The following is a 12,387-nucleotide window of genomic DNA, read 5'->3' as shown; positions in this document are numbered from 1 at the left end:
AAGGTCTCTCTGGATAGGACAAACCCAGCTCACTCAGCTGGTTTACCTCTGTAGCTTCTGTAGTGCTTCAAAAGACTACAAAGATATGTTGCTTAATTGTATTTATTTATTCTTTTTGAGACAGATAAACTAAAATGGCCAGTGGTGATGTGAGTGACAGGTGAAAGTATAATAAGCTGCTGGAATCTGAGAATTTCATAGTTTCACTGGTTTCTATTCCTTGTAAAAACTAAACTACTATTAAAACGTCTACATTTTTGACACAGTCTAAGTACAAAACCAAATTAAACTTAGAAATAATCCCTCTTCTCATTAACTCAACCTTCATAAAAAGTATGCAAAAACTGAAAATTTTCTAAAGGAAACAAAATGTAATTATTTAAGAAAGTTAAAGTGATGATAAATGTAATTGTTACAAAAAACTCAAAGCATACTGCAGAACCATACGCCTTTGTCACTGTTCAACCACCTATCACATGATACAATACTGACCTCTAGTGGAATTTTAACGAAACAACATATTTCAAGGTAAGGTTCATTGGATAAACAAATCTGCAAAGCATGCATTGTGCAGTGCTCAACATTTATTGATGCACATTTTGTAATGTATGCCTCTTGGACAGTTTTTGGTCAGTGCTTTGTGTGACCTCCCTCTTTGCTTCCACCAGTGTCACTGAGCAGTCCGAATCCTTTCCACTTAAAGAGTTAATCCTGGATAAACTGGGACTAGTTTTTATGTAACATTTTGGATTTATTTGTAATCTTATGAAGATGTATTGATAAGTCTATGGCCACCTTTTGATTGGCCTGAGTGTGTAAAGACTATAGGGTTCTTTTTGTGTCCCTAGGGGCAGTGGAAACCTGTCTGCCTTGTGGTTTGTTTGTCATATGTTCAGTGATAGTTCGTTTCACAACTGGGACACAGGTCTTGGCCCTGCTGGGATGACCATCATGCGTTTCCTGCAGTGAGCACATGTGCATGCTCTGTTTTGGAGATGAGTGCAGAGAAGCCTTAGCTGTGTGAGGACCCCACAAATCTCTCAGTCTAGCCTTGCTCTCCATGTTGATGCTGACTTCTTCCGTGCACTGAGACCTCAGGATAGTGTTAACCCGGAGGTGGATGCAGTCCCGTGTCAGAGGATGATGAAGGCCTCTCTTCTTTATCCGTTCAGTTGCAGCCTTCTCGCTAAGCTTCACTGACTGTTTAGCAATCTCACTGCACACTCTGGCTGTGAAGAAAAAAAATCCACTTACAACACAAATCAACTAATTTTAAAGTATATTTTTTCTTCCACCTTGAGCATGCTTACGTTGTATTTGGCATTTAATGGGGGAGGACGGGATGTGGGTCCGGTGAAGCCGCTCACCTCTCTCTGGCTTCATACAGTCATGGCTGTGAATCTTTTGGGTGGTTGAAGGCAACTGTGCCACGTGATCTCCCGCAGGAGCGGAAAGAGGAAACTTTCTGAGAGAAGCTGCAGATTTCTCAGAAACCAAACTATCCTGTGGCATCACATCACAGTGGTCTCCCCGTGAGGAACTGGCATAATCCCAGAACACTTTGGCAAACTGGAAGAGCTTCACGCTGTATATTGTGTTCACTAATATACTAAGGAACATTAGTGAGACAAAGTATAAAATCAAGCTAGAGATCGCACTAAGAAAAATTGTGTAATAAGAAAAAAATAATCAAGCTCATGCGAGTCATCCGACTCACCTTTGGTCAAGGAAGTGCAGGGACAGGAGACGACCTGTTCCGGTCTCTGCTGTGATCTCTCTTAAACAATCACCAGTGAGGAAATTAAATATGCGAATCTTTCCGTCCACACAGCCAGTAATAACACGAAGGTAGAGCAGCGTAAGAGATTTTACCTCCCTGCAGAACAATCAGAAGATCCTGTATTCCTAGTAAGATCCCATTTAAATTGTTCTACATGGCAGCTTCAGAGGTTACATGCTTACTTTTGGTGGCTGAATGTTATAAGACACTCCTCAACATTATGGTTGATGCTCCACACCATGACATTGCCAGTGCAGTCTCCAGATAGAAGGTGCAAGTCGTCAAGGAACAGGCACTTCACTGCACTCCTGTGGGCATCAATTGTCTTGTGGAAGATGGGACATTCATGAACAACATATGGAAAAACGGAAATGTTTCATCAGCTTCAGGCAACACAAAGTGTTCTGTATTTGATTTTCCACAAATGTTTCTCACCCGGAGGAGTGCTGCATTTTCCATGTCCCATATTTTAACAAGGCCCTGTTTACAGCTGCTGTAGATAGTAGTTTTGCTGACCTTTACACATAGGACAGGACTGGGGTGCTTGAAATTAAAACCATTAAAAGGCTTCCCGGTCTGCAGACACCACACTGGCAAAGCAATGGTTCATTTCAGCTTGCTTACATATGAAAATGTTAACAGGAAGTTTTTTTTCTGAGGGTAAAAACATGACAATATACATACATTACACTGATTTCAATACACACATTTCCATTCACAGGACAGATGTAAACGATAAAAATAATGGGAGAAAGATTCAGGAAAAGCTAACCTATAAAAACTGTTTTCAGCAGTTCTTTAAAAGAAACCGCAGCTCACAGACCCTGATCAGCTGATCCACTGCTGTTTTAAGGTCTCAGTAGCTCTGCTATGTACACAGCAGCCCAGCCGTGGAAGCTTTGATATGTTATAAATAAAAATTTAAAATGGACTGAAATTCACTGGAAACTCGTAAAGGAGAGCGAGAATGAGAGTGACATGCCAGCGCTGGCTAGCAGCTTAGATGCTGCATTATTGTCCAGTTGAAGATGGGTATAATTAAAAGAAACACTGACAGTATTTTAGATGACATATAATCTTTTCTCCACAAATATGAGTGCAGGTATGTCTTAAATGGTTGGTTTGCATTTGGGTTTATCCAAAATACCTAAAAGAAACTCACTGATTAAGATAAGACATATGAATTGCTTCTTAGAAAAGACAATTTCTCAACAGGAAAATGAAAATATGTGATAAGTGTGTTTTTTGTTTTTTCTATTAAAGACAACGTGTGGTTATATTTACTCATGTAAATGTGAGCTCATGTAAAGATGGTGTATACCGATCAGTGGCCGCTTACCTTTAACTGCACAGTCTTTAGCTCCTGAGACAAGTTTATCAGCATCAGCATCCAGACAGTTGACGGTGCCAGTGTGACCGTACAGCGCCATGTCACACCGGTCTGTCTTCAAATTCCAACACCTGAAAGTGTGATGACAGGAAAACTTCAAAACACAATCAATTAAATCAGATTCATTCATGCAAATGCATTGTCGTCAGCATCTTCTGCATAATCAATTATTACCTACTCACAGAATTCTACTCATAAATTAGATGATTTTTCACCTGATACTTGTGTCAAAGCTCGCGGTTATCAGCAGATCTCTGTCCTCACAGAGCAGCACTGCCCGAATGCTTCCAACGTGTCCTTTCAGCACCGACACGTCTTCTGTTTCTGATGACACATAAAACAGACGCACCAAACGGTCCTTTGAGCCGGTGGCCAGCAGCAGTCCTCCTCTATAGTCCAACACCCGATAAGGATCTTCGCTGCAAAAACACATAAGCGCACACCTCTGAATCACATCAGCTGTACCAGTAGAAACGTTTTCTCATTCCTGTTTTCAGAGTTTATTTGGGCACTATGAAAAATATAATAAAATAAAATACAGGGAAATCAACACTCACTTGTCCAGCAGCACTTTGGTAAAATATGCACCGCAGTAAACATTTCGCTCTTCCATTTGCACTGCTGTGGTTCTGATGTTTGCATAAGCGGAGTTAAATGGCTTGAGCTGCAGAACCAATCAAATAAACACACAATCACTGTGTTGAATATTCCGGCTGATTCCAAAAGCTGATGTTTACTGTGTAGATGGTACGACTCTGTGAAACCTTGTGGACAGTAGAATAAATATCTTCTTCCTTGTCATCCTTTACTGGTACAGGGATTTCAACAATGTTTGCATAAGTAGGACTCACAAAATTAACACTGCTGCACCCCTGTAACAGAAAAAAAAAAGATTAGCACTGATCAGATTTTTTTAAAATTATTCTAAAGAAGTCTGATTTTTTTAAGTATTTTCATTCATTAAAACCACTATAAATATTTATATAATTTAATGTGAAAAAAAAAATCTCAACCTCTATCATGGGAATAATTTGGCCCTGAAAGTTTCTTCTGAATTTCATTTCCTCCATGGTTTCCTTCGCAAGTAGCTCCCAGTATTGACAAACTGCCGTGCAATGAATCAAAGTATGCTCACCTAACATTCCTACAAAACACACATACGGCATTGCACCTTTTCAATTTAACATTTACTGTATATTTAGTAAATGCAGACATAAGTGACATTGAAATTTTTACTTTAAGGACATATCGGCACACTTCACAAATTCAGGCTGCAGTAGTACAGTAGTATGCAAAGACTTGCCTAATATCCTCTTGGACAGATCAACAGGTAGGCAGCTTATGAAGTCTCTGTGTCGGCTGACCCCAGACACAGACTTGGAGGATCCCGGCACTACCATTAGAGCAGGGTCCTCAGACTCCTCCTGATTGTCATGATTGTTATTGTGGTTACTTACTGAAAAGATAAGACATACCTTATAGATCCCAAAAACTAGGAAATTAATTTGTTGGTGTGTCCCAAAATTAAATATAACATAATAAAATAATTAGTTATATCACAATAAAATAAAACACAGTTTTTCAGGATTGGGCTAATCTGAATACAATAAAATAAATAAATAGGTAAAATCTAATACTATAGAAATTACAGTTTAATAAAGTAAATATATCAATAATTTGAAATCCATATAAAATGTAATAACTAAATCTAAATCATCAATAAAAACAGAATTAAATAAAATCAGTATATGATACAAGAAGATGGCTCAGAGGGGGCGGGTGCCTATTGTAATACGATACTAGTAACAGTTCAACTCAAAATTGCAAATGGGTTTAATTTCCTCAAGCATTATCAAATCATCTTCTTTTTCTGCAAATCATCTCAACTCTCTCTCTCCGTGTCCTCCTTCACTACAAATATGAATCTCCTCTGTGGTCTTCCTCTTTTCCTCTGCCTAGCAGCTCCATATTCAACATCTTTGTCCAATAAAACCCTCCTCTCTACATGTACATACCCTCTCAGCCTTCTTTTGTTTCCACAGTGCTTCACCTTAGCTGGACCAACCCACCAATTGACCCAGATGGCATATTTGTAGAGGAATGTTTATTAAATGGCTCCAAATGGCAGTGATGTGATTAGACTTCTGTTAAGTAAGGTAACCCTGAGCTAAACGATAACTATATTAAATGGAGACTAACACTGGAGTCATTATGGGAGAAGACAACCCTTGTAACGCAAAGCTTATAGAACAAGAATTTGCTTTTACTATAATTGTGTGTGTATATTCTATAACTGTATATGTGTCGTTGGTGGCCTCTAGTGGTCCGTAGCGGGAATTGCAGTGCAGTGGAAACCAAGTCCTTTCCCACTCCTGAGATCTTACCATTAAACTCCAGGAATCCACTTTTCTGTCTGATCAGGAGCACGTTGGTTAAGTTGGCGACCATCCGTAAAAGTTCGGAGTCACACAGTGAAAAAATACGGCAAACGTAGCTTGACTTGACCCAGTCCGGACTGCTGCTGAACCACTTCCAGATTTCCTTCACGTTCACTCCCAGGGGTTTTCCATCATGACCTTGGTGGGAAAAGCGTAAGGGGTGTTCCTGAGGTGTGATGGGGCTTCTTGACCTAGCGTAGGTGTGCAGCGTCCACGACGTCGCGCCACGCAGCACACCTTGGATGTTCTCGAGGACTTGGACGCTCCTGCAGCGTAAAAGGAGCGTCAGCGCGAACCTCCTCTTGAACTCATCCGACACCTTCCACAGACACCGACTGGAACCCGGAGGATTGGAGGCAAAGACGCAGGTCGGACATATACCGCACATACTGACGCATCCCTCCGCTTTTTTGGTGCTGAAAGACTTCGAGGCATTAACAGACTTCATGTCGACGCTTTCAGTAGTTTCCTTTACATTCACCACGTCCGCGCCAGGCAACATTTTTTTTCGTCTTTAACATCACAACGAACACAAACATGCAGTGACAATTCAACTGGTTGCCATGCAACAAGTTCAGCGCGTCGGCAGCTGAATGGATGCTCGCGCGGGATTGTAGGCGAGACAGTTTATTAGGTACATAAGGTGGGCACTAAATCCAAGAGCCTTTAAGATTTAAATGCTTAGTGTGTCCTGGACTAATTTACAGAGGTGTTGGATTATTATTCTTATTATTATTATTATTGCTGTTCCTGCTGTGTTGGTTGTTTTCCTTTCAGAAACATAAGGTAAAATAATAGGATAAAATGTACTTTTCTTATCCCAGACGTTGGCAAATTACCGTTTTACAGCATTCAAAACAAAAATTGGTTAAACAAATTATAACTGTTCAGTAAAATGAATTGTAATATGACAAAGGAAATGGCTTGATTAAACATGAAAAGAAGCTCAATTAAATTTGAATATAAAAAACAACAGGAAAACATAATGTGAAATCAAAGTAAAAAAAATAAGAAATGAAATAAAACTCTGTAAAATGCAAATATTTTAGTTTAATAATAAAATGAAGTGTCTTTATAAAGAAAATTAGCTCAAATTAAATCAAGGGTGGTACAGTGACGGTGGCTGGGTGGTTTTGTGTGGAGTTTCTCACCATCCAAAGACATACATGCGATTAGGATAAGGTGATTAAGTTAAGGTGGTTTTAATTTGCGTGTGAAAGGCTGCCTGCCTCTATTTGTTTTGTTTGTTTGTTTGTTTGTTTCCAAACAAAAACATTCAGAAATAAATAAGCATAATCAAAAAAGTGTCCAAGTGTATTGAACTCTTGTGATAATGTTTTTTCAGAGTGTCAAATACATCTTCAAAGATTAATAAAGGTTTTTTTCCGCAAAAAAAATAGAGTGTAAAAAAATGTAGAGAACCCAGAGGGGTATACCACAGAAAAGGAGGAGGGAACCTAAAATTTAAAAAAAAATGTATTTTCACTCTTAATATAGTCTACAGTATACACACACTATATACACACTCATGCCCTTTCGCACCAGGTTCGGTCACCTGAGATCACCTAGCTGCCTCTATCATTCAAGCTTCCATAATATGGCTCAGGATCAAATGTTAATGTCAAATGTTAAGGGCATGAAATGGTTAATCTTAAGGTGAGCTTTGCAGTCTCTTTCAGAGGAAAACAAAAATACTCGTGCGCCGCCCGGGAATCGAACCCGGGTCGCAAGAATGGGAATCTTGCATGATACCACTACACCAGCGGCGCCGTTGTTATCGGGGCTGATAGAAAGCAATTTATCGGCGTGAAGCTTGGTCGAGTTTTGGATCATTATGTGTACTTTTGTTTATGGATGCTCGCCTTATATATTACTGATATGTTAAAACGATAAAAGGAAGCGATAATAGAAGAACAGCACATATTTGAAAAACGTTGCCACTTTTATTTAAAAAGAAGGAAACGTTTACTCTTATTCTGAAAGTGTGCTCTATTTTCTTCCGGGGGACCGTATCTTAGGGTTCGGATACTTTAGTTTGTGGTTTCTAGTGAAGCGTCATGCGCTAACAGCTTAATCTTTCGTGTTTTGGACGGTAGTTACGAAACAACTCCAGAAATATAGCCGTTGAACGTCAGCTTGGTACAAAAGTTCTATTCTTTATATATTATTAACTACACATGCATTAATGCCATTTGCCATGTTTTGTGCTGTGATAGCCACATTTTCGTTATTAGCTATCGGAGACTGATTTGATAGTACCTTTGCCACTGGTCCTTTTTTTGTCTGTGTTAGTATTATAGCTGTAATGTTAAAGGCTAAAGAGGTTTAACGTGCTGAGATAATGTTAGCTAATGCTAGCTGTAGCTTCATGTTACTATGTTTTTGACAGTGTGCATGCATCCTGTGTAAGCAACTGCCGTAAAGACTGATCATTCCCACCAGCTATCCACAGTTTTTACTCATGACGGACAGAAGCAGCAGCGTGGAGTGGGTTGAGACAACCGAGGAGGTGGTTGTAACTGAGGAGTGCATTCCCATTGAAAACAACCCCCCTGCAGGTACACTATAATGACATTACAAATAACGTTGACATTCAGTGCTGTAATATAGCCTTTAAAATAGTTTCTTTGTTCCTCTTGTGATGCCAGTTTTAGAGCCAGCAGACACGCCAATACAGAAGTTACTGGACGCTGTGGGGCAGGGAGAAAACCCAGATGGTGACGATGGCTTTTGTAAGCAAACCCCATGTTTACTCTTTTGCTATTGCAGTTTAGGTACAACTAATATCCAGCCAGAAATATGTCACAAGCCTGTCCATCGCTACCAAAAGAGACTGGCCGAGCATGTTACAGGGCATTTAACCAAATGGGGGTAGGGATTTATTTGAACCTGTATGTATACTTTTAACCCTTTGTGGATTAGAGAAAATCCAAAATAAACTTGTGCGCCCAATTCTTGTTTTTTAAAGATGTATGCTGTACAATCATTTCACCCTGGAAATCGAATAATTCAAAGAAATGTTAAAAGTCAAAAATTAACTTGACATTCAGGCCCGTGATAAGTGTGTCAAAACTTCTGACCACAACTCCAGGACCATTGCTAAGTAAATATAATACGCTTAAATGAAAGTCAAAGTGTTTTGCTATGGTCTTATTCAGTAGTCTTTAAACTTACACATTTCGGTTTTCTATCCCATTAACCCTACCTCTCTGTCTGGTTATATCTTCTTTAGATTTTAATAGGGACACACCTGTAGATCAGTACATGTCTTTCTGAGCCACACATTTTTGTCATTTGTAAACTAGAGCTGAACTGTAGAATGTGTTAGATGGATGACTTAGCAGTGGTCTTCCTCATGAGGACCTAACCTACACAAATATTTGCAGTGTATACACATTCATTCAAAGATTTACTAATATTTAATAATAATAATGACAATATTTGACTGATAATTTGTCACTGTGGTATGTCCAATAAAAATTACCCCAGATGAGCTTTTTTCCGTTTTTTTTCCCCTTGTTTTTACATTTTTATAGATTGCGAGGAGTGTCTGACTCTCTTCCAGGACCAGAGTGATCCTGACAACATTAATGGCCCATCTTTTATTCTCGATTTTCCAACAAACATGGGCGTCATGCAGAGGGCCCTCCTGACTCTGCCTTTTGGCCTGATGATAGGCAGATCTAGTATTCCCAGTGCAGGGATTGGGGTCCTAAATTATGGGCCTGCAGTGTCTCCTGGAATGCATTTTGGACCATTTGAGGGGGAAGTGACAACAAGGGAGATTGCCATGGCAAGTGACTTCTCATGGGAGGTGAGCTGGGATGTATTAAACCCAAACAATACAACAAGTTTAAACCTCTTGATGCATATTTTGTTCTTTGTGTGTATTTTGTGACAATATTCCAATTTACTGCAGATTTACAAAGATAAAGATGACTATGACTACATTGATGCTGCCAAAGAATCATACTCAAACTGGATGAGGTATTGAATTCTTTTCTGTTGTTTCCTGTTGAATTACAAAATTAATTTTTAATTATATTCTATAAAATAAATCACAGTTTGTACAGCTTGTACATTATTAGAAAATGCTTTTTTTCCCCTCCCTCCTGACACAGGTATGTCAACCATGCCCGTCATAGAGATGAGGCAAATCTGTTGGCAGTCCAGTACAAAGGTAGCATCCTCTTTCACTGCTGTCGCACCATAAATACTGGAGATGAGCTCTTGGTGTGGCCCAGCAGCAAACTTCATGCCCACTTTAGTGATCCTTGGGCCCAGATGTGGTATTTGAAGTTGAATGCAACAGGTACCCTGACTTTGCTAGTCTCAATAGTCCATAAAAGTGATCGTTGTAAGAGCCATAGTCATGTAAAATTTTCCTGACATAAGATTTCCTGATTTATAGTTTGTTTGTTTTTTTGTTGATGTTTTCGCCTTTTTCTCCTACAGAGAGTACTGTATCCGGTACAACTCAGATCTTCCTGTGCGCCCACTGTCAGTTGTCTTTCACCACCAAAGCCTTCCTCCAGCGACACACAGAATACTTTCACACGCAGCCTGAAAGTGCTGAAGTAGCTGATGGAGAAAATAATGCCTCCAGTGCTGCAGGATCACTGGTGGTACTGTCTGTTGATCCTCTTGAATCTAAAACATGTGACGATTGCGGAAAGACATTCAAGCAAATACCTCATCTTAGGAGGCACAAGCTTTGTGTTCACTCCAACAAACGCCCCTATTGCTGCCCATATTGCAGGCGAAGCTTTAGCCAGGCATCTGGCTTAATCAGACATCAGTTAGTTCATAGGAAGCAGGCTGTAGGAAAAGCTTCCAATCAGAAGCAAGTCCTCAGCAACAAAGAGAGTGTAACGCTAGAGTCAGAACTTTTAAAGGCAGGAGATTCAGTTGTATCTGAAAAAATTAATGAAAATGAGAACCAACAAGAAGCTATGGATACAACTGAGGCTCCTGAGTCTTGTGCAGGTGAGTCAGAAACACTCCAGTCAAACTGTTTAGATTGTGGTAAGAGTTTCACAAAGGAATCATCCCTCAAAAAGCATAAGGTGACTGTCCATGAGAGGATACGTCCGTACGTCTGCGCTGTTTGTCAGAAATGCTTCGGTCAGTACAATGACCTGACCAGACACCTGCAGCGTCACCAGAAACAGACTAAAACAAAAACAAGCGAGGATCCAGAGGACTCCGACATATTGCCCTTCAGCTGTGGCGAATGTTCACTGGCGTTTTCCTCAGTGGACGACCTTCAGCAGCACATAAATGAACATCACTCTGATGAGAGCACAGCTGAAAATAACGAAGACGATGTAATGCCTGACGGTGAAAGCGTTGAATCGGTCCAGAATCCTCCCTCTCAGAGGCCTCAGAGATTTGGAGCTAGATTCAGAGTTTCTGCCATAACTAAGCTCATTGCGCCTAAACGAAGAGCTACCAGTCCTGCTCAGCCTGCGAGGAGCTCCGCTGAACCAGAGGCGGCTTCTGTCCGAAATGGGAAGTTAAAAAAATACAAATGGTTCAGCTGCAATCGCTGTAAACAAACATATGGAAACCCAGATGACCTCAAAGCACATAAATGCACTTTGAGGCAGCACAGATGTGGCCAGTGTGGAGCAACCTTTAATAAGTCTGGTTTCCTGAAAAGGCACGAGCAGATGGTACATGTAGAGGCCAAATCTTACAGCTGCGATCGCTGCGGTAAGGTCTTCACTACACCTAGTAACCTTAAACAGCATCAGAAGAGTAACGCTTGTATGAAGTATCACTGCACGTCTGAGCTCTTCCCATGCTCCTTCTGTCAGTTCTCTTTCACCATGAAGAGCTATCTTATTAAACACATTAAAAGGCACCATCCCGTCGAGTATCTTTCACACTGCGAGTCGGACAGCCTAACGGATCAGCTGGAGGAACAAGAGGGGGAAAAAGAATATACGTGTCCTCACTGTGGCACGAACTGTATGACTGCCAAAGCTTTCAAATCTCACACATGCTTCAGGCAAGTGAAGGTTTTGTACTTGTGTAACGACTGCGGAAAGGGCTTCACAAACCACTACGGTCTGAAACAGCACCAGCGCATCCACACGGGCGAGAAACCGTACAGCTGCCCTCACTGCAGCAAAAGCTTCTCGTATGTCGGTCAGCTCAACGTACATCTCAGGACTCACACCGGAGAGAAGCCCTACCTGTGCACCCACTGCGGGGAGAGCTTTCGGCAGTCGGGAGATCTGAAGAGACACGAGAGAAAGCACACGGGGGTGAGACCGTACAGCTGCCCCGAATGCAGCAAAAGCTTCAGCCGACCGCAGAGTCTCAAAGCTCACCAGATGCTTCACTTGGGACAGAGAATGTTCAAATGCACTCAGTGCGGGAAGAGCTTTTCCCGAAACTATCATCTCAGGAGGCACCATCAGAAGATGCACATTTAGTCTAATCGCATTTTTTTTGAAGACTTTAAATTAAAATGAAATACAGGAGCTTAAATGTGAACTAAATTGCACTTTCCCGCTTGTGTACTTGATGACTTATTGAATGTCCTGTACATAACATTCTTTTATTTTTCTTGTAAAGCATTTAGTTATTTTTTTTTTTTTTCAGTTAAAAAAGGAAAAACACCAACAAATACTTGTCTTTGAGTGTCAAACTGCACTAAAAAATAAACAACAACCAACGTAACCATCACTGTTGACCATTTATTCCACAAAACATACAATGCAAAGCATGTGCACTGTACAAGCCTTAATATTATGAAAATACTCATAACC

General features: G+C 40.4%; 2 protein-coding genes and 1 non-coding gene across 7 annotated transcripts; 1 reads left to right on the top strand and 2 right to left on the bottom strand.

Annotated features, from left to right (window-relative positions):
* Nucleotides 1-378: 378 nt before the first annotated feature.
* fbxw10 (F-box and WD repeat domain containing 10) lies at nucleotides 379-6,157 on the bottom strand. Of its 2 annotated transcripts, none has more exons than XM_005725896.1 (12): nucleotides 5,555-6,157; nucleotides 4,474-4,626; nucleotides 4,184-4,314; nucleotides 3,935-4,042; nucleotides 3,728-3,834; nucleotides 3,386-3,589; nucleotides 3,120-3,241; nucleotides 2,216-2,370; nucleotides 1,963-2,105; nucleotides 1,718-1,876; nucleotides 1,311-1,609; nucleotides 379-1,229 (listed from the first exon to the last, which is right to left on the bottom strand). In XM_005725896.1, the coding sequence occupies exons 1-12, from the start codon at nucleotides 6,108-6,110 to the stop codon at nucleotides 823-825; spliced, it is 2,544 nt and encodes an 847-aa protein (XP_005725953.1). In that variant the 5' UTR covers nucleotides 6,111-6,157; the 3' UTR covers nucleotides 379-822. The 2 variants fall into 2 exon arrangements, with proteins under 2 accessions (XP_005725953.1, XP_005725954.1); XM_005725897.1 differs by lacking the exon at nucleotides 379-1,229 and having other exon boundaries at nucleotides 1,544-1,609; nucleotides 1,718-1,777; nucleotides 1,873-1,876.
* On the top strand, nucleotides 5,927-12,298 carry LOC102207111 (histone-lysine N-methyltransferase PRDM9-like). Of its 4 annotated transcripts, none has more exons than XM_013909017.1 (7): nucleotides 5,927-5,976; nucleotides 8,051-8,166; nucleotides 8,257-8,340; nucleotides 9,145-9,422; nucleotides 9,528-9,595; nucleotides 9,730-9,920; nucleotides 10,064-12,298. In XM_013909017.1, the coding sequence occupies exons 2-7, from the start codon at nucleotides 8,070-8,072 to the stop codon at nucleotides 12,049-12,051; spliced, it is 2,706 nt and encodes a 901-aa protein (XP_013764471.1). In that variant the 5' UTR covers nucleotides 5,927-5,976; nucleotides 8,051-8,069; the 3' UTR covers nucleotides 12,052-12,298. The 4 variants fall into 4 exon arrangements, with proteins under 4 accessions (XP_013764471.1, XP_005725956.1, XP_005725955.1 ...); XM_005725899.1 differs by lacking the exon at nucleotides 5,927-5,976 and adding an exon at nucleotides 6,206-6,251; XM_005725898.2 differs by lacking the exon at nucleotides 5,927-5,976 and adding an exon at nucleotides 7,546-7,747.
* Nucleotides 7,307-7,377, bottom strand: trnag-ccc (transfer RNA glycine (anticodon CCC)). The gene has a single exon. It is a non-coding gene; the product is annotated as a tRNA-Gly (tRNA).
* Nucleotides 12,299-12,387: the final 89 nt, after the last annotated feature.

This window comes from Pundamilia nyererei, unplaced genomic scaffold (assembly GCF_000239375.1).
Source record: "Pundamilia nyererei isolate P.nyererei 1_Seehausen unplaced genomic scaffold, PunNye1.0 scaffold00017, whole genome shotgun sequence".
NCBI classification, from domain to species: Eukaryota; Metazoa; Chordata; class Actinopteri; order Cichliformes; family Cichlidae; genus Pundamilia; species Pundamilia nyererei.
Note: the sequence above shows the minus strand (reverse complement) of the source record. Positions and strands in the feature narration are given on the sequence as shown.

What these genes read in the sequence shown, in the direction of transcription:
- fbxw10 (XM_005725896.1), bottom strand. Translation starts at nt 6,110, where the DNA reads ATGTTGCCTGGCGCGGACGTGGTGAATGTAAAGGAAACTACTGAAAGC. An exon ending in TTTATTCTACTGTCCACAAG is followed by an intron (nt 3,835 to 3,934) that starts GTTTCACAGAGT and finishes TTGGTTCTGCAG; the next exon opens with CTCAAGCCATTTAACTCCGC. An exon ending in ATAACATTCAGCCACCAAAA is followed by an intron (nt 1,877 to 1,962) that starts GTAAGCATGTAA and finishes ATTGTTCTGCAG; the next exon opens with GGAGGTAAAATCTCTTACGC.
- LOC102207111 (XM_013909017.1), top strand. Translation starts at nt 8,070, where the DNA reads ATGACGGACAGAAGCAGCAGCGTGGAGTGGGTTGAGACAACCGAGGAG. An exon ending in TGAAAACAACCCCCCTGCAG is followed by an intron (nt 8,167 to 8,256) that starts GTACACTATAAT and finishes TTGTGATGCCAG; the next exon opens with TTTTAGAGCCAGCAGACACG. An exon ending in CAAGTGACTTCTCATGGGAG is followed by an intron (nt 9,423 to 9,527) that starts GTGAGCTGGGAT and finishes AATTTACTGCAG; the next exon opens with ATTTACAAAGATAAAGATGA.